At 31.4% G+C, this 19,914-nt stretch overlaps 4 protein-coding genes across 7 annotated transcripts; 3 read left to right on the top strand and 1 right to left on the bottom strand.

Annotated features, from left to right (window-relative positions):
• The first annotated feature begins 695 nt into the window (after positions 1 to 695).
• Positions 696 to 4,757, top strand: LOC101493412 (E3 ubiquitin-protein ligase SP1-like). Of its 4 annotated transcripts, none has more exons than XM_073367182.1 (5): positions 696 to 1,865; positions 2,476 to 2,574; positions 2,697 to 3,955; positions 4,434 to 4,546; positions 4,622 to 4,757. In XM_073367182.1, the coding sequence occupies exons 3-5, from the start codon at positions 3,872 to 3,874 to the stop codon at positions 4,671 to 4,673; spliced, it is 249 nt and encodes an 82-aa protein (XP_073223283.1). In that variant the 5' UTR covers positions 696 to 1,865; positions 2,476 to 2,574; positions 2,697 to 3,871; the 3' UTR covers positions 4,674 to 4,757. The 4 variants fall into 4 exon arrangements, 1 of the variants encoding a protein (XP_073223283.1); XR_012162674.1 differs by having other exon boundaries at positions 1,062 to 1,865; positions 2,697 to 2,835; positions 3,068 to 3,955; positions 4,434 to 4,751; XR_001143653.3 differs by having other exon boundaries at positions 1,109 to 1,865; positions 2,697 to 2,835.
• Positions 4,758 to 5,832: 1,075 nt separating this feature from the next.
• Positions 5,833 to 10,621, top strand: LOC101507390 (E3 ubiquitin-protein ligase SP1). The gene is made up of 11 exons (XM_004496015.4): positions 5,833 to 6,160; positions 6,260 to 6,312; positions 6,975 to 7,093; positions 7,212 to 7,307; positions 7,553 to 7,690; positions 7,825 to 7,890; positions 8,351 to 8,463; positions 8,540 to 8,650; positions 8,930 to 8,973; positions 9,061 to 9,163; positions 10,072 to 10,621. Exons 1-11 carry the CDS (start codon positions 6,081 to 6,083, stop codon positions 10,172 to 10,174), a joined length of 1,026 nt encoding a protein of 341 aa, XP_004496072.1. The 5' UTR covers positions 5,833 to 6,080; the 3' UTR covers positions 10,175 to 10,621.
• Positions 10,622 to 13,415: 2,794 nt separating this feature from the next.
• LOC101507072 (uncharacterized) lies at positions 13,416 to 14,396 on the top strand. The gene has a single exon (XM_004496014.4). The coding sequence runs from the start codon at positions 13,416 to 13,418 to the stop codon at positions 14,112 to 14,114; it is 699 nt and encodes a 232-aa protein (XP_004496071.1). The 3' UTR covers positions 14,115 to 14,396.
• Positions 14,397 to 15,896: 1,500 nt separating this feature from the next.
• On the bottom strand, positions 15,897 to 19,175 carry LOC101506732 (protein FAR-RED IMPAIRED RESPONSE 1-like). Its single transcript, XM_004496013.4, has 5 exons — positions 18,904 to 19,175; positions 16,616 to 18,759; positions 16,444 to 16,506; positions 16,299 to 16,355; positions 15,897 to 16,215 (listed from the first exon to the last, which is right to left on the bottom strand). Coding segments are annotated over exons 1-5 (2,301 nt in total). The 5' UTR covers positions 18,905 to 19,175; the 3' UTR covers positions 15,897 to 16,179.
• Positions 19,176 to 19,914: the final 739 nt, after the last annotated feature.

The following is a 19,914-nucleotide window of genomic DNA, read 5'->3' as shown; positions in this document are numbered from 1 at the left end:
GCTCTTTTATAAAGGGATCCAATAGTTGCCGTAGCTAATATAATTAGGAATTTGCTTTTCAGAAGAACAAACCAAATTTGAAGTTTTCTATATATAAAAAAACAATATTGAAGCATGTGTGAATAGGAATTGCATTATTTTCAATTTATGATTGAATTATTTATTTATAGGTCTCTCAGTATGTCCAGTTCTAGTGGAGTCTGTCTACACGTGCACAAGAACTTTAGTGGAGTCTACATCATTTATTTATGAATTGTTTATTTGTTTAGTATTGAATCCCTTACATCTTCGTTCTATAAAATAAATTGTTTTAAAAAAAATCATTCTATAATAAAAAAAAATTAAAATTATGTTGAAAATATATTGAAACTTATTTAAACACCATTATTCTTATGGTTTTCATGTTCGAATTCTATTTGAAAAGTTGGAAAATCATTAAAGGTTTTAACCATTGGATCAAAACTAAATTTTATAGTATTAAGTTGTTTAAAGATATTTAATTGTTCCACATTTAGGCTCTTAATAAATTTGAAGGTACTAGTTAACATTTCTCTTTAATAAATTTGAGTGTACTTGTTAGCATTTCTTTTTCCTTAATTGTTTTCTAATTGTGTAATATGAATTCAAGTAACTCCTTATACAACTTAATATTATTAGTGTGAGAGATATGCTACACTTTCTTTTCAACCTTAATTCTTTTATTTTTATTGATAATATTTATATGAGTGGTAATTACAAAAAGTGAGTGTAAATCTTAAAAAAAAAAACAGCGTTGAAAGCAAAGATAATACGATTGTATAATGTGGTTTTCATAGAAGCTATCACTCTTAGCTTATATCCTATCGTATACTAATTGTCTTGCTTGACACAGAATTGAATCACTAATAGATTATTTAATTCAAAATCCTCGCTAAACCTTCACACGTTTCTTGCGGTTGCGTATAATCTTTTTCGCGCCATTTTTCTCCTCCTTCGCATTTCGTCTTCACTCTTGGGTATTATCTTTTATGATTTTACCCATCGATCCATCTCTTTCCCCCTACGTTTGCTTTTTTTTTTTTTGAGTTGTTTATGTTTCTTTATTGTTTACGTTTTATCTGTTTTTATTTTTGATTTTGTGAATCATGTTTTTATCTTGAGCTTTTTGGAATGCTATTTTTAATTTTTTTATGTTTCTTTATATTTATACTTTTGATGTTTTTTATTTTAACTGTCAATATTACGTTACTACTGTTAGAATTATGTTGAGATTAATCATCAAATCAATCTTATATTCCTGGATACTTTTGATGTTAATATAAGTAAAAAGAGTAATAAAAAAGTTGATGTATCTAGTCTTATAGTCTTAAGTTAAGATGAAATACATTAACTTTTTTATTACCAGTTTTACTTATATTACATTCCGTAGAGAGTAATCTTTGGTATTGCAAGCCATTTTGACTATGTATGATTATTATTTGACTAAGGGTTGTTGTTCTTTTGTTGCAGTTGCCCCTTTCACTCGTTCTGCTCCTTTTTATTAATAATAAGGCTATTACCTATGATTGATTAATTGTGAGTTAGTCAAAGATTAGGCACCATATAACAACTATGAATTAGCTTTAATTGCCATTGTGAAGGTGGTTTTGATGGAGATACAGCAGGAGGTTTCTTATAATAAGACAAACGCTCAAAAGTGCAATTGGATACTTGTTAAACAGCAAAAAATAGAAATATTCATTTAGAAATATATGTAAAACTTCCATTTTTGATTCCTTAAGGACACTTGTTGGCAATACCGTTATAATAATCATTGTTTTTATTTTTGTACAGGGATGCGGAAATTCTTAAATCCATTCCCCGGGTCAAAATCTTGAAGGACCTAGGTATTTTCTTTTTTAAGGAACTGAAACTTCTATTATGTATTGATTATTTTTCCTATGATTCTTGAATATATTTATATATATATATATGTGTGTGTGTGTGTGCAAGGTTAAATTGAATTATTGTTGTTTTGAATAACATGATACCAGTCACTGATCTTTGGAAATAGTTATCTTTTTACTACTGTTTTTTTATCCGACTGTCTTGTACTGTTAATTAGCGCCTGCAAAAAATATTTTTTATGGAACTGGTTGCAGAAAGTGATTTTCAGCCTGTGAAAATCGAAAAATTCACAATCTCCCTTTGGAAAATTTGTTCCATACTAGTAAAGGCCATTCATTTCGTATATTTGTTCCATAGTAGTTGTTGGTACTTGTAGCATTTAGAAAATTAAGTTTGTTAGGTTTTTGAATGGTAGCCTCCAGAGCCAAATGATGAAAATTGCTAGTTTCCCTTGAGATTGACCTTATTTGGGTTGTTTCCAAGTATTTAATTAGCATAAGTATTGACCCTTTTTGATGAGTTTTTTGTGGAAAGATCTTTTTTATGAGCTTTTTGAGCAACTCGTCCTGCTGTGGTTTCTGATCATGCTTGGGATTCTTTACTTTTCAGCACAACTGATAGATGCAGCAACATTACCCTTGGCTGTTACAATTTCTGGAAAAGTTGTTTCTGAAACCCCAATTAAGTGCGAGTTGACGGGTTTAAGAGGTATAATAGTTGAAGAAAGAGTATGTAATAGACTTCAATTTCTGACGAGCACGAACAATCTCTTCTTTTATAAGGATGTATCTTATCTGTTTTTAACCCTTTTTTTGCAATTTTCTTTTTAGGTAGAGCAACATTATCTTAAAGAGAATGATGCTATCATTGCTATTAAGGAAAAAGAGATAAGCAATGGTTATGGTGATTCCTTGGACACAATATTCTTCGTTAGTATTATCCACTTGTAAATAGGTTCCTTGGTATCTGGTATGCAGTTTGTCTCTGTTCCTCTAGTGCAGTTTTTGTTGTTACTGATTATCAGGATGAGTTGGATGCTTGCTTAAGTCAATATCCAAGCTTATCAACTAAACCCCCTCTGGAGCCAAAAAGGAAAATGATAGTAATAAATAAAATATTTTGACAGAATATATACTCAGTAAAACCAAATTCACTTGAAATTAATATTTGAGATAACAATCCCTTCAATATAATGTGTTAGGATGATGGGACTGGTCGTGTGCTTGTGGTTGAAGCTCGGGATGCCACTGATTTTAAATTACCTGCTGGAAGCTGGACATTTGAAAAGTCAGGTCGGACTCTAGTAGCATTGGATACTCCTCTTCAAGGCATACAGAAGGGAGAGTTTAATCCAATCTCTTCTGCTCCCCTTTCCCTGCAAAAAATAAACGAGAAAAGTATAGCAATGAGTAGTGGCGAAGCTAGGATAAATTTTAGGAGAGGGTTAAATATAAAAAATAAAATATACTTTTAAAATTAATGTATTAAACATAATTATTAAACAAAAAAATTACAATAATTTTATATATAAAATATCAATTAAAGTCTCATAAAGGGATTAAAAACTTACGATAGCTATTTAGGAAAGTTGTGTTTGACAATGTTTCAAATGATTAAATTTATCTATAAGCGACGGTGTATGTGAAATAGACTAGCAATGTTTTTATAAATGTAAACAATTAATTTATTTGCAAGAAACTCATCATTCATTTTATTTATGAATATTATTTTGACGATTTTAATTGTTTAGAAAAAAATTTCGATAGATGCGGTATAGAGTAAAAGTGTCAAAACAAGACGGATAAATTTTGCAATCGAATGATGATTTTTTTAATGTTTTGTTTCTACTAATTTTTTACACATAAACTTATTTGGAGTAGTTAAATATATATTATTAAAGTAATTAAATATAAAAATATATCAACTCATTAAAAAAATGGGGTTGCGAACGATACCCGGTGCAAACAAGTACCTTCGCCTCTGGCACTGAGCTGCTTATTTTGTCATGAAATCATATATTCAGATGCTTGGAGTTAAGAGAATTGAATGGTTACTTCCGGTTGGAACTTCCTTGACTGTTGCTGGTGAGGTAGTCTAATTAGTTTCAAGAATACAATTAGTTTTTTCTTCTATAAAATTTCATTATAGTTGTATTTGAAGTGTCGCTCAGTAAATTGCTTATGGTGCAAGATATCACATAACAGATTACTTGCTGGAACAATAATTTCATTAAACATGTGCTGCCGTGATTTATACCCACGGTTTAAATTTAAATAGAAAAAGCTTCTTGGGGATTTGATCATTTGATATGCTCAAGAAAAATGAATTCCACATTATGAGTATAATCAAATTCTGATGATAACCATTACTGTTTCTCACAAATGAAATGCATTACGCTTACAGCATATGATATTATAATTATGAGTTTTGGTTCAAAAGAAAGACTGCAGTTTCTATTTTTCTTATGAGGCCTTCCTATTTTCATTTTATCAACTCTGATTAATATTAATCTTTTGCCTTTCCAAACCCCTTTTTTTACAAGAATAATTTGTAAACTGTATGATCAGGCCACTAAAGATGATATCGGGATTATTCGAATTCAGCAACTTCCTGAAGGGCCATTTTATGTCGCTCGCAAAACCATCAATGAACACATTTCAAAATCCACGAATTGTGCAAGGTTGTTGTACTGCATAGTTGTTTATTGTGTGTTTTGGTCTATAAGAATTTTTTATTGACTAAAATTTCTTATTAGGTGGTGTAAGTATGCTTCTGTGGGCCTGACAGTGTTTGGTGCGTTGCAGTGAATTGTGAAAAAGATACAATCCACTGGGTTATTTTTTTCTCATTATCAGTGACAAATAGAATCTTATTGAATGCTTTTCAATTAGTGACAAATAGTTGTAATATGCTTATACTCGCGATCTTTGGTTGAAGGAAGTTTACAAAATGAGTTCTCTAGCTATATATGATTTCCATGTCATCTAATTTGATAGAAAAATTTGGATTACAAGAATGAATATATAAAAAAAAATTGAAAAAATTAAGGGGTTAAAACTAAAAAATGACCATATACATAACCAAAAACATGAATTACCCATAATTTTAAAAAAAATGCATTTTTTTTATAAGTATGTTTAATATATATGATAAAATATTGACTATTATTTCACAATAATTGATCTCTTTAGATAATTTGTTGAAGATACAAGATAAATTTACCATTAATAACTAAGTTTTTTTTCTATTTTTGAATCACTTACTAGATGTACCAAATACGCATTGGTTAAAGTAATTCTCTTTATATATAAAAAAATTATCCAAAAAATATAATTAATATGCATTGTTACTGTAAATTTTTTTCACACTTTCATCTAATTATATTTGTTTGTTATGCCACATTCTTATATTATTTTCAAAATATTCTTATTACAATATGAAATAGGATTAGATGCATATTCACATTACATATAAATTAATCTTTTTATCCATAATATCACTAAACTAATCTTTTTATCCAAATTGGTATTAAAAAAAATGTATTTTAACATAAGTACAATCATATTGAGAAATTATAAATCTTAAAGTTTTACTCACACACACTAGTCTTATACGACTATGATTAATTTTTCAAATTATTATAATTTTTTTTACTAACAAGTTATTATAACTTAATTTTTATAAAATTATTATTGTATTTAGTTTTAGTAATTTTTGTAAACATTTGCTCACATTATTTATATATGCTTTAGACATCTTTTAATATTTCACGAATAAAATTTTGAATGTATCATGTTATTAAATTTTTATAAATATTTTATATGTAATGAGTTGAACAATAATATAATTATAATTATAAATAAATATTTAAAAAAGAAATAAAGAAAAACATATTTAAAAAGTTGAAGGATAGAGAGGACCCACAAAGACGGAGACAAGTAGAGGTAGAGGTAGGGTCACACATAACAAACACATTATCCTCTTTGCCCTTTCATTTCCTTTCCTTCACTTTACTTCTTGCATCAAATTCCTTCACTTTCCTCCTAAATCTAATTTTGTTTTCCCTCCTTCTAAATAAATAAACAAATTATTATTTTTATTATTATTAATATTATTATTGTGGCAAATATCTAAGTTCATTTTCTCTCAACCTAAAAACCTTTTTTTCCTCGTTTTCAATTCGAAAAATGACTCTTTGAACTTAGTGTTTGAAGATGGCGATGGTTCCTTGGCGTGGCATCAGTTGCTGTTTGAGTGCTGCTGCTCTTTACCTTCTCGGTAGAGCCAGCGGAAGGTATCATCACAATACCGTTACTTTTTGTCAATAGATAACATTCGATCTTTTCTTCTTTTTAATATAAATAATAATAATTTTTTTTTTGTGTGTGTGTAGGGATGTTGAAATTCTTAAATCCGCTAACCGGGTCAATCAGCTGAGGGAGCTTGGTTAGAGTTCTATTCTTCATTATTGATTTTGTTTTTTTCCTATGCCTTTTTGTGTAAATTGAGTTATGTTGTTTTGAATAATATGATCCCAGTTATTATTTTTTTCCTTGATGATGTCTTGTATTGTTATTTGGTATTTGCAATAAAAGTTCTTGGTTAAACTGTGCTCATTCAATTTGTAGCTTAATTGGATACAAGTTGTTGTTTGAACCGGTAGAATTTTGGTAAGTTTGTTTGGTTTTTGAATAGGTAGTATAAGTTAATTTTGTGGTGGCAAATGTTGGTGGTATCTTGCTGGAAAATGCTAGTTGTCCTTCACATTGACCTTATTTGTGTTTTGTTTACGATTTTCAGTTGGCATAAATATTGACCCTTCTTGAGTAGCTTTTGCGGCAGTTTTTTTGTCGTCATATTGCTAGCAATGAGTTTACATTCCAAAATCTCTGTACACATGAGACATCTATATGATATTGGCCTCCTTGATATGTATACTAAATAGTCATGTTTGTTGTTAAAACACAAACAATAGATGTGTGCTTCAACGGTGAAGTAGAGATTAGATGCACTTTCACTATGTTATAGTTAACTACCTTGTAATTAATGATGCAATGGGATTGTGCTGTTGTGGTTTCTGACCGCACTTGCAATTCTTCTCTTTTCAGCACAACTGTTGGATGAGGAAATATTACCCATGGTTGTTGCAATTTCCGGAAGAGTTGGTTGTGAAACCCCAATTAACTGCGAGTTCAGTGGTTTAAGAGGTGTAATAGTTGAAGAAACAGTATGTAGACTTACATTTCGGAAGAGTGTGAATAATCTCTTCTTTTATAAGGATGTTGCTCATCTCATTTGAGCTCTTTACAACTAATACTGTACTGGTTTTACAATTTTCTTTTTAGGCAGAGCAACATTTTCTCAAACACAATGATGCTGGTTCCTGGATACAAGATTCTGCATTAATGTTATCCATGAGTAAAGAGGTTCCTTGGTACCTGGTGTGTAGTTCGTCTCTTTTCTTCTAGTGCAGTTGTAGTTGTTACTATTGGTTATCAGAATGATGGGATGCTTGCTTCTTAAAGTCAACATTTAAGCTTCTTAATTGAACACTCCCCTCCTGTAGCCAAAAAAGGAACATAATAATAAATAAAATATTTTGACAGAAAATGTATTCTATGAGTGAAAACCAAATTCACTTGAAATAATTATTTAAGGTAACAATTCCTTCAATTGCACGTGTTAGGATGATGGGACTGATCGTGTCCGTGTAGTTGGAGCTCGGGGTGCCACTGGTTTTGTATTACCTGTTGGGAGTGAGGCATTTGAAGAGTCGGGTCGATCACTTGTACGTGGAACATTGGATTATCTTCAAGGTCTAAAGGTAGGAGTATTAGTACTTGGCAGCACATCAACCAATCCCTGCTGCCTTCTTCCCCCCCTGCACCAAATAAACAAAAAATTGAAGCATTGAGTTGCTTATTTTGTCAACTTACATAATTGAAATGATATTTTCAGATGCTTGGAGTTAAGAGAATAGAAAGGGTACTTCCAGTTGGAACTTCCTTGACTGTTGTTGGTGAGGTAATCTAATTAGTTTCACAGTTTCTCCAGAATTTCATTATAATTAGTTGCAGACTTGATTGGTAATGGTATAAGATATAACAGGGTACATGCTGGAACAATAATTCCAATAAACATATCCTTCTGTGATATATACCTCACGGTGTAAATTTTAGATGGGAAGGGCTTCTTGTATTGATTATTTTTTACGTGTAAGTAAAATAAACTCCACATTATGAGTTATCAAACTCTTTTCATAATGATTGCTGTTTCTCACAAATTGAAATGCATTACGGCATATGGTATTATAATTGAAGTCTTTGTTCTAAAGAAAATGTCTTCAGGGACTGTTATATATTTTAATACGAGGTCTTACTTCCTGTATTCAATTTATCAACTTTGGTGTGTTTTTGTGTCTATTAATATTAATCATTTGATTTCAAACTTCTTTTAAAAAATAATAATTTTTAAAGTGTATCAGGCTGCTAGAGATGATGTTGGAACTGTTCGAGTTCAGCGACCCTCGAAAGGGCCATTTTATGTCTCTCCCAAAACCATTGATGAACTCATTGCAAATCTTGGGAAATGGGCGAGGTTGCTTTAATTTATATCTTCTTATTTTATGATTTTGCCTACAGGATTTTTTTTATTGACTGAACTTTTTTATTAGGTGGTATAAGTGTGCTTCTCTGGGCTTGACAGTGTTAGGTGCTTATCTGATAGCTAATCATGCTATTCGGTACATCTTGGAAAAACGGCGTCGCAGTGAATTGCAAAAAAGGTATGCATCACTACCGCGAACTGAATACTATTAAGTGCTTTTCAATTAGGAAGACAATTATACAATGTTGTTATGAACAAGAGTTCACCCCTAAAGTTTAAGGGGAAATATGCCCTATAATGGTTTTAAATTGCAGTTGTGGTTATGCTGCAAACATTTATATTGCGGAAAAATGTAGACAATTACAGCCAATGCGGCCGCCATTGCGTTGTGATGCCGTTGATTCCGTTCCATTTAACAATGCCTTGCATCTTTAATAATCTGAACAATTCCATGCAGGGTTCTCGCTGCAGCTGCTAAGAGATCGGGACAAGATAATGGAGGTATATTACAATGGTTTATGGTTCTGCAATATTTATGTTTACAATGGCTGTTTCAATAATTACCTGAAATTTATGATTCTGTCTCAGGTGAAAAGGCTGACAGTTTATCAGATGGTGCTAAAAGGGAACGTGCGATGCCAGATTTGTGTGTAATTTGCCTTGAGCAGGAATACAATTCCGTTTTTGTTCCGTAAGCTTTCAATCCTATCCTCTACATACTGTATGTCATGCTATTATAGGAAGCTGTGGCACTGACAGTTACAAGCATGCTTCCGTTTATGTGAATCTTTTCCTCAATTTTCCATTTTCTTTATTTCTTCCATTGATATAAAATATCCCATTACTATTTCTTCCGAATGACATTTATTAACTATTATCAAACATGAATAAAAATTGCCTATCCATTGTAAACTTTGATGCACGGATACTTCACTTGTCTCGCCGTATCCATGTCGGATACTTTATGATACACCTCTTTTTTTTTTTTTTGCATATATTTTTAAGTGCAAGCTTCTTCAACTCCATGTTGAAGCATCATCTTGATATTAACACATCTACCCCACTCATCTGCCTTTATTTTTCAACGACATGATTCAAATTTCAATAGTCTAAAGAAAGATTTAATCAATAGTATTGTTTTTCTTAAGTTTTATATTATTTTCTTCTATTTTACATTATTTTATATTATATATGTATCATAAACGTGTTGTATCTTCTATTTTGTAAGAAACAATTTATCGTCGTATCGGATACGTATATCTTATTTGTCCAACATAGATTGTAAACGACTTAAAACAACGTCATGCAGCCTATGTTGCCATAAATGTCTATTAGCTATATTTCAATCTTAATATCAGTCTGTTTACATGCAAAAAAAATGTTCAACTTTGCAGGAAACATATCTGTCGATTGAAACTTTAATTCCTATGGGAACTGAGCTGAACTTTGTTACTTGTATTGTATGCAGATACTTGCTAACATACAAACATGCCTGCTAGAACCACTTAAAACTGAGATGTTCAAAGCCCCTATAGTAGAACTATCTATTAAATTTTACATTCCAAGTTTAAGTCCCTAACATCTATGTTGTGATGTCAGGTGTGGGCATATGTGTTGCTGTACAGCTTGCTCTTCGCACTTAACCAGTTGTCCTCTTTGCCGGAGACAGATAGAGAAGGCTGTAAAGACTTTCCGTCATTGAGTGTTGAGCATACATACACCCACATGACAATGAGAAATCATACTTTAAGAATCCCACAGTAGCAATTTGCTCAATGGTGATTATATCATTTATACAACTTTTTATCCATCAACATCTTTGTCTATATGAGCAATGCGTTGTCTGTGTCTTGAAACCAAAGACTTTAAAAATAAGCATCAAGATCGTGACTTACTGTTGGTTCTATTGGCATCTAAAATTGTAAAATATTTATTATCCGGACCAGACTAGTTGCACGATACTCGAACTTATTGCCAAGTTCTATTTTCATAGAGTTATGTTTTTTCCCCTCACTTTTTGTCGACTGTTCTATCACATGATATGATGCATGTTTGCAAACACAGTTGGTTAATCTGATCAGAGATTTATTGTTTGCACTTCACTCCTTAACATAAGGATGCAGTTGATGATACTGGATTATTTCTTCAATTCTTTGTACTTACTATTTTGGACAATTGGTCTATTCCTCATAAATAGAGCACATATCTTAGTTGTTATAATTAGGTAGCTACGTCTTGAATTCAGCCGAGATAATTGATTTGGCGAGGTGATCACATGCATATATTTGTGTAATTGTTTGGTGGAACAACTCATGAAAATAACTTTTTTGTAAGTTATTTTTAGTTTATAGAAACAACAACCTGGATTGAACTTATGCAGAGTTGTTTGTACTCACTCAAACACAAGCACCTCCGAATTTGTCCATTATCACTGATCATAAATTAGAGCAAATTTTAATACGACCCACGGTATACAGTAGAACTTACCTCTATCTAAAATATAGTTGTACTTCTTTCTCAAATCAAAGGTTCATATTTTCCATTTTCAAAAATAATTCGTAACTTGCAGAGTTGCAGTATCATTTACTTTTTCCACATCTAATAACAAAAAGTATATTCCTTTTCTTACTTAGAAAAATTAGGATATATTCCAAATTGAAATTGTGATCAGTTTTGTCCAAATTAGGATATTATTCTAATATATGATTTAAGACAGATTCTAATATGGGAGTGCTTTGCTTTAGCACTCTAATTATTAATATTCTTTCTCTCTTTCTTTAATGGGATTAACAAATTAAAATTCCCTTCTGCTTTGACCTATCAAATTGTAAGATAATCAGCTACAGCGTTATTACAAATGCCGTCAAGATATCGTATCATTTCATCATTTTTGTGCATCATTGATTAATCCATCACTAAAAAAAATTGTACAACGTTAATATAGTGTTAATATAGTGATAATATGCTGAGTTAAGAGACACCAAGAGTATTAAGAAGGTTCTGAGTTTATATCAGAAAATTAACATAATTAATTTTAACATCTGCTAAAAATCATCTTTTTATTTTATTTGTAAGGCCTTATTTGATTGACAATGTCAACATAGTTAAATTGAATATTTGATGTGATTTATTTTGAATTTTTAATGATTGCACCTAATGCAAATGGTCATGCTGTTACAAAAATTACTCATTATTCCCATGTTAAGTTGTAAAGCCAAACCTAAAAAGTGTTTGAAAAATATTGTCTATCAACTCTCTATGTCACACATCACCGCAAACTTATCAAATACCGCACAAACTAATGAGTTTAAAAAATAAATCAAAAATATATTAGGAAATATCACTATGAAATAAAGATAAGTTTGAGGTGTCTTTAAAGATTTATTCGCCTAAACCGAAAGTATAAGACGAAAATCTCTAAGATTTAACGGACTCTACTGAAAAGATTTCAGGTAACAAAACTAAAAAAAAAATCATGTCTTATTAATTCATATAAAAGAAGAAAAATAGAAGCTTTTGGTTGTAGTGAACAATATAATAAAATTTGGGATGATCAAAATGAATCTCAATCTCATATGTCTTACCCTTGCCAAAACACTACGTGTGGTATATATAGATAAACTTCGAGAATTATATATATACCACATTAACACTATACATATTAATGATATGCTTTCAATAGGAATAAAAACAACGGTTATAAAATGACGACTAAGTCGTGACCATAGCAATCAAATTAATTTTCTATTAATCAAAATAATTCAATTTAATGAACACTAAAAATACTTTTGAAATATAATAAAACTTCCAACAAGATCCTTTAATCACAATATTTCGAAGACTCAAAAAGCATGAAGAAGCATCTAAAAGAAAAATCATAATTTTTTTAAAGACTTAGGCCATTACAATACGGAAACCAATTTTACAAACTTTGATCATATGAAAATTTTATTTAAATTTTTGGCTAATTATCATGTACTATTTTTCATTCTTCTTTTGGTATTTCATTGATGTTGTTTTTCACCAAAACCAACAAGCCGTTATTCTTAACTAGAAAATAAATTAGACATCACGTTGCTTGTGTTTGAAGCCTAAGTAATACGAGATTCTTGCAACTTTTGGATTTGTTTGACTGAGTCTTTGCTGAATCCTATACCATCCATGATCACCTTTGAAAAGCCCTCATGTTAAGTTTCATTTTTCTCCCTTTTCTTTTCAATGAACTGATGTGCCAAACAAGTTAGCGTGGTTGTTTTATTCGTTTGTTTAAGGGATCTAATTGGAAAATTTTGGAGACATGAAAGTGGGAATTGATCCTTGCCATGAAAATTAAGAAAAAGCAACCTCATTAGTGGCTGTTAGGAATCTTATCCATATGAAATATATTTATCAGTTATTCATTTAAAAATATATATCTGTATTTATTTTAAAACAGATTTTGCAAACAGCAAATTTTACGTTTCATTTTTAAGTGTTACATTTAAAATATTTATCTCTCTCAAATTACTTGTCACTTTAAAATACACAATATAACATTTATCAACTATTTCACACTTCATTTAATTACTATTACTTCCAACCACTCTAATTAATATGAATATCTTCGACTATACACATAGTTTATTTATAGAATCTAATATAACTAATTGTTTCCTTAATAAGCATATTATAATGTGACATACTTTAAGAACATTGGTTAAGGAGTAAATAAAAGAAACTTATAGTGTAATAAATACTTAGTTTTCTCATACAAACTTACTTCATTTGATTCTTTAACCAATATCATAACAGCAATTGTTAGGATTCTCCTTTCAAACTCTCCTTGTCTTTCCATCTTCCCTTTTCACACTTTGATAAACACTTATATAACATTTAAACAATCTTCTGCAGCTCTTGCACATAATCTTCTTCTTAACTTTAACCACTTTTGAGAACACAATTCTATGGAAAACAACAACAGTTCATCAAGCTCTTCTGTGTGCACCAAAATCCGTCAAGCCTTTACAACCAACCCTGCTGTCCGAGCCATCCAACGCATCTCGAGCTTCAATCAAGAACACAAACATGTCACCAATGTTTCAAACTCTCCATCATCAACCCCTCCTAAGACTAGTAGTGTCAAAACCAAACCACATCAGAAGGCTCAAACAGAAACATCATCAGAAGCAATCCCTATCAAGTTTCATGATTCAAAACCTACATACAAAGAGAATGGAAACTCATCAACAGTTTCAAGTGTAGCAAAGGGTGCTTCAACTCATGTTGGAAATTCAGAAAGAGCAACAAAAGTTTCTGCCCAGGGTGAACTAACTCAACCACAACATGTTCCTCCCATGCAAAGGAAACCAACAACAAAAGCAGTGGCACAAAATGGTAGTAATCAACAAGGTCAGGAATCAGTGGATATTAATGACACTTTCAGAGAGTTCATTCAACGAGCTAAGAAAAAAATCCGAACTGTGTCGAATATTGGTCGCGATCAGAACAACAACCCTGCAGCTGCACCAGATCATGATGTGCATCATGCTGCTGCTGCTACTGGCAAAAATGAAGACCATTTTCAGGACTTTATTCAACGAGCTAGGAAGAAGATTAGAGCAACAACCACTGTTGGAAAGACTGGTTCCGTGAGAAGAAATTAAGAATATGATTATTGAAATTGGAAGTGTCAGAAAAAGAATATTGATTAGTATGCTGGTATTGGTAAAGTGTTGTGTTCTGTAACTATTATTATCTAATCTAGGTAGCTGAGTGCAGATAAAAATAAGGTCATAGCTATCATGGTTTGTAAGTCCAATATTTATTTCATATCTCATATTTGTGCTAAATTAATAGTCCTGAACTAATGGATTTGTGAAATTTTATGCACACAATATGTCATGTTATTATTGAACTGGCTAATTCAACCAAGAATTACTACTAAAGTGACTTGATCCCATGTGACTTGATCTTATGTTCTTGTATGCATGACCGTTTAGATAATATAAGAACAATCAATTGTTATTAGAGCGATGAAATTCAATGTCTACAAAGAGTTATTAGGCAGAGTAACTCTAACAGGAATTACTTCAGAACTCAAAAGTAAGTTGATCTCCAACATATATTTATAAAAGAGTTGATCACTGATATCTTGCAATTTCATGTGTAACAACTAACAAAGAAGATGAAGCAATCAAGTTCATGGCAGCATACCCTTTTGGGGACAAGGTGTTCCCTCTTCTCTCACAGTTGTTTGAACTTCTATACAGGCTTGAATGACCTTGTAGGTTCTTTTATGCAGATTCTATGAATGGTTTTGGATGAGTCACTGTGGTAGTATTACCACCATGCTATAGAGTAATTATTTCCACACATAGTTAACTTTTTACAAAATATGCAGGAATCATTCTTTTTCAGACAAGCTTTTAACTTTCATGTTCTTGAAAATTACAAAGGATTGTGTTGATGACAAGTGTCTAGATGGTGTAACTCAAGTGGTTGAGCTGGGACACCTAAAGGAGTTTGAAAAGGGGGTTCAAGGTTCAAACTCTAACTAACATAACATATGAAAAAGAGTTTAATTACTATGCATTGTCGGTGTAAAAAAATTTACACTGCCAACACATCACCATTTATGAGGATGACTTTAGAGGTAGTTTTGATAAAAAGTCAAATATTTATAATGATTTAACGAATGTGTTTGACTGACAGTGTAAAAACTCTTCACATTGACAGTATATATAAATTACATTCTATTAATAAATAACATTTGTCAATAAAAAAACAGGTGGTCCTTTTGATAACGTATAAAATTTTATACCATCTAAGGTCCTATCTTTTTAGTACAGTACAGTACAGCATGGAGGACAGTCACACTGTTCATAAAAAATATCAAACAATCATTCTTATTTGTATCCCTGAACAAGGCCTGTCCATATTATATGATCCTAAGCAAGAGTACATTAGCAAGCAAGTACACATACTTGGAATGAAGGTTCTCATTTTCCCTGACCTGTACACCACCAACGACGACCTACAAAAGAACTCCACGGAGAAGGCACCAGAATCCAATGTATCTTCATTGTAACAATATTGTGCTCGCTCCAAGAGGCAAATTCATGGTGGAGTTACAGTTGAATAAATAAGCTCAAAAACATTTGTTAGAGTCAAAACTAAGAGAACGGTGTGCTATTGCAGAGATTAGGTGATACAAAATTGAAGCTGGACTTTTCGTCAATGCTCTATATAGAAAGTTAGAAGTAGAATTCAAAGGAGATGTTTAAATTTTGATAAAACATGTCAAATCTCTCAGTGATCCCCAAAGGATTTGAAAGAAGCAACTTAGTGAGTCGATAAAAGCCAAGACATTTATGCATCAGAGAAATACAAAGACAATTTCACATTGCAGAGTTCAAATATCTATATGAGTGCGTATACACACAATATAACTTTTGTGCACACCATGCACAAACTGCCATTGTATTTACCTTGCTTAATATTTGAATGTTAAATGTCTTGAAAATAGATAGATACTTCGTCGCCTTCAAGTTTCAATACAATTAATAATATTCTTTCTAACATCATCAACATCAAAATCGTTCTTAACATATCTATTTATATATCTATTTAAATGGTAAAAGAAATAGCTAAATATATGCCAAAGCAATCCACTTCTTTCAACAAGTAAAAACTACAACTGCCATGTCCAGTAGTGGTTGATCTATGTCTTTATGATGATGGTTGATCATTCATAAGGTGTTGTGCCTGTAAACAGAACACATGGTAAAAAAGATTGGTGATTTCTTATTAATGTTTGACCATATTACCACAAAATAAAGAAGCAATACCTGTAAAAGTTCACAACAGGAAATATTGTGGTTTATGACTTGAGGATAATATGGATCCTACAAAACAAATATACTACATCAGCTATTTCTGCAATATAAATATTCAAATAAATAAAAAGAGCACCAGGTTATATATTTTCATCACCTGGCTTACATCACCAAGATGTTCTTCATTTTCAATTTCTTGAACTCTAGGTCTACACAAGGCCTGCCATAAAAAATTCAAAATTAGACATTTATGTTAGAATATATATGTGTGTGTGTGTGTGTATTTAGAGTTTAACTAGAGAAAATAAATTTGCAAATCTCAAGATCACCTCTTCTTGACTTTGATCAATTGTATTTTCCTGATTGTTCTCTTGAGATCGCTTTATTGCAAGCTTCTTCTTCAAAATTTGATCAACTTTAGAGGTCTTCCTTTTTGAAGGAGGAAGTCCATTATTTTGAGCGACTGTTGGACCAAGAATTCTAGTCACATGATTTGGAATTGAACTATGTTCTCCTGTGATCTTGGAGGATGGTTCTTTACAAGTCAACACATTTTTCAAGTCTTTGATCCAATTCATCACTTTCAATAAATCATCTTCAGAATTTATCCTTGTAGAAGCAACTTCATAAAAGGCATCACATGCTTTATTAACACGTTGTAGTTCTTCAAAACCACATTTAATCAGGGTATATCTTCGCTTTACATACTTCCTCCACCGTGACAAAATATAATAAGGTGGCACTGAATCTGTTTTGCCAATGAGCTTAAGCACACAAAGGATGTGTCTACATAAAATTCCTTTAAACTCAAATAAGCAACATGTGCACTGCAATGTGAATTCTTTTTCATTGAAGGATACCTTAAACACCATGTCTTTAATTTTCTCATATACTTTCTTATTTTCCGTAACAGAGAATATTGAATTCAATTCCTCCACTCTCTCAAAGCAAGTATTACAATACATCATTGAAGCAACCTCTACTTGAAATTCTTTGAATTTTGCATTGGTAAATGCTTTCTGGAATTGGAACTCAAAGCCAAAATAACTTACACAAGCAATTATTGTGTTAAATGAATCGTAATCAGCCATGCTTTCCTTTTCAATTTTATCGTTCAATACATCATCATATTGTTCAACAAATTGCTTCAATGTTGTCTTTGAGTTTACATACCCATCAAAATACGAGTTTATACTTTCACTCCGTTGTGTAGTTGACATTCCAGCCCAAAATGTATCTTTCACATACACGGGAACCCAACGATGTCGTTCATCAAATAACCCTTTCAACCATTCATTATCATTTAGTTTATAATGTTCTATCATATTTCCCCATCTCTCCATGAAATCACTTTTGCTCAAAGAATCATATACCACATCATGTAAAAGTGTTTTGATAGACTCAAAATAAGAATGTCTAGCCAACTTTTCTGGAACCTTTTTCATTATATGCCACAAACACCATCGATGACGGGCTTTTGGAAACACAACCTCAATTGCATTTTTCATTTCTTTGTCCTCGTCGGTAATTATGGCATTTGGTGCGTGTCCAAACATACATTCTAACCATCTCGTGAACAACCAAGTAAAAGTTTCGGTATCCTCATTTGACAATATTGCACACCCCAACAAAATAGACTGACCATGATGATTTACTCCAACTAAAGGGGTCAATGGCATGTCGTATTTATTCGTTAAATAAGTGGTGTCGAAAGTTATGACTTCACCAAAACATTCATATGCGGCCCTACTCCTTGCATCTGCCCAAAATACATTTCGTAAATGCCTTCTATCATCAAGATCCATTGCATAATAAAATTGACTATTTTGCTTTTGCATTCTAACAAAAAAGTTTTGAATTGCTTCAACATCTCCTCTCCCAAGTTTTAGCCGTCTTACTTTATGTACATAGTTTCTACAATCTTTTTCACCAAAAATGAGATTCTCACACCCATTAGATTCAACAGTCACAGATTGAAGACTTCTGCTTCCATTGACCACAACTTGATCATTAACTTCTAAACTCTTTTTAATCAGAGGCCCTGAACTATCGTCGCACCTAAAATATCGTCCTTTGGTTTGACCTAGTTCATGATTATGTTCAAGGACAACTCTTGAAACAGTAATTGTTCCATCTAAAGATATACATGCATTCAGTCTAGCTCTACACTCTGTTTTTGAGGTAAGATGTGGCCTCTTCTTCGAAGTGCTCACATACTTTCTCGCACAACTACATGCTAGAGTAAAATATTTCCTTCCATCATCTCCATTTTTTGAACTTATTTTTCCAATTCCAAAACCCATACGTTTCGCATAATTCGTGTAATACTTGGTAACTTCTTCTTCAGAGGAAAATGTCATACCAGTTCTAGGTTCTTCATCTTCACAAGCAACAATTGCATCTAAAATATCATCACGTTTTTTATTTCCTTCATTTATCTCCTCTTTATCAGAAGGTGCAACTATTTCTTCCACTAATGCAACAAATTTCCAAAAAAAAAAAACTTAAATTAATCAACTAAACAAATAAAAATAAAAGTAATAATAATAACAATCAATGTACAATTTTTTTTTCTTATGAAATGAAAGAAAAAAAATAGAAAGGAAAAAAGACTTACTTATTTAAAGCGAACACATAAGTCTAAGAAATTAGGGCACAGCAATGATTTGAAGAGATGTTAAGTGGTTACGGTTTCAACAGCTTCTTCAAATGCTACGGTGATATTTACGGCAACTGGTTGTTCTGATGGTGAGACGGTTATGGAATGATGAAGCGATGAAAACGGTGCAATTTGCAGAAATGGTGAAGAAGGGTTTCGTAGCAGGAGTAGGAGAGAAGATGGGTTCGTATGTTGCGATTTACCGATTCGTGCAATTCGTGCTCTTTACGGCTTTGATTGTTTTGACAAGGCCCGTGAAAGCATGGCTACCAGTTTGTGGGCCGAATTTCGGCCCGGTTTTTTGTAATGGCTGGTTTCGTTTGGGCCTTGGCCGATTTTTCTCCAATATAGTTGTTTTGAATACAGCGTTTCTACTTTTAAACAATTTAGCAAGCATTTTTATCAACACAAGCAACACACTAAATTATCGATGAATAAATTTTTATCAACAAGATACTTTGTCTGATTACACACTAGTACCTATATAAATTTTAAACATTTCTTTATAAAAAACAAAGCTTCAAATATTTTACTTACTCTTAATTAATTATTACTCTCTTCGTCTTTTTTTTATAAGCATGATTCATGTTTCACACATATTAAAAAAAGTAAATATTATAATTAATGTGTATATTTTGTTTATGACTATTATTAAATTGTTCATTGTGTACATATATATTTAAATTTAATATTTTTTTACAAGAGCTTTTAATTTAATATTATTTTTTTTACATTTTAAAATAAATTAATAATATTAATAAGAGTAGATATTGATATATATTTTAAAATAAATTTTACATAGGAACTCATATTTAAGTAAAAAAATAATAATTTCTCAATGGGTGCGTACAATTAAGGATATATAAAATAAATATATCTCATAAATATCCAAAACACAAGAATAAAATTTAGAGATTATGAATTTGAGTCCGATGATAGTCTTAGAGAAAGATAAATGTTAATTAAAAT

This window comes from Cicer arietinum, chromosome 4, assembly GCF_000331145.2.
Source record: "Cicer arietinum cultivar CDC Frontier isolate Library 1 chromosome 4, Cicar.CDCFrontier_v2.0, whole genome shotgun sequence".
Taxonomy (NCBI): domain Eukaryota; kingdom Viridiplantae; phylum Streptophyta; class Magnoliopsida; order Fabales; family Fabaceae; genus Cicer; species Cicer arietinum.
The sequence above is the reverse complement of the archived record's forward strand: the minus strand, read 5'-3'. Positions and strand labels throughout refer to the sequence as shown.

What these genes read in the sequence shown, in the direction of transcription:
- LOC101493412 (XM_073367182.1), top strand. Translation starts at nt 3,872, where the DNA reads ATGAAATCATATATTCAGATGCTTGGAGTTAAGAGAATTGAATGGTTA. An exon ending in CCTTGACTGTTGCTGGTGAG is followed by an intron (nt 3,956 to 4,433) that starts GTAGTCTAATTA and finishes CTGTATGATCAG; the next exon opens with GCCACTAAAGATGATATCGG. An exon ending in AAATCCACGAATTGTGCAAG is followed by an intron (nt 4,547 to 4,621) that starts GTTGTTGTACTG and finishes ATTTCTTATTAG; the next exon opens with GTGGTGTAAGTATGCTTCTG.
- LOC101507390 (XM_004496015.4), top strand. Translation starts at nt 6,081, where the DNA reads ATGGCGATGGTTCCTTGGCGTGGCATCAGTTGCTGTTTGAGTGCTGCT. An exon ending in AAGAGGTTCCTTGGTACCTG is followed by an intron (nt 7,308 to 7,552) that starts GTGTGTAGTTCG and finishes TGCACGTGTTAG; the next exon opens with GATGATGGGACTGATCGTGT. An exon ending in CGCAGTGAATTGCAAAAAAG is followed by an intron (nt 8,651 to 8,929) that starts GTATGCATCACT and finishes AATTCCATGCAG; the next exon opens with GGTTCTCGCTGCAGCTGCTA.
- LOC101507072 (XM_004496014.4), top strand. Translation starts at nt 13,416, where the DNA reads ATGGAAAACAACAACAGTTCATCAAGCTCTTCTGTGTGCACCAAAATC.
- LOC101506732 (XM_004496013.4), bottom strand. An exon ending in ATCTTGGTGATGTAAGCCAG is followed by an intron (nt 16,356 to 16,443) that starts GTGATGAAAATA and finishes TTTGTTTTGTAG; the next exon opens with GATCCATATTATCCTCAAGT. An exon ending in CCTGTTGTGAACTTTTACAG is followed by an intron (nt 16,216 to 16,298) that starts GTATTGCTTCTT and finishes TTCTGTTTACAG; the next exon opens with GCACAACACCTTATGAATGA.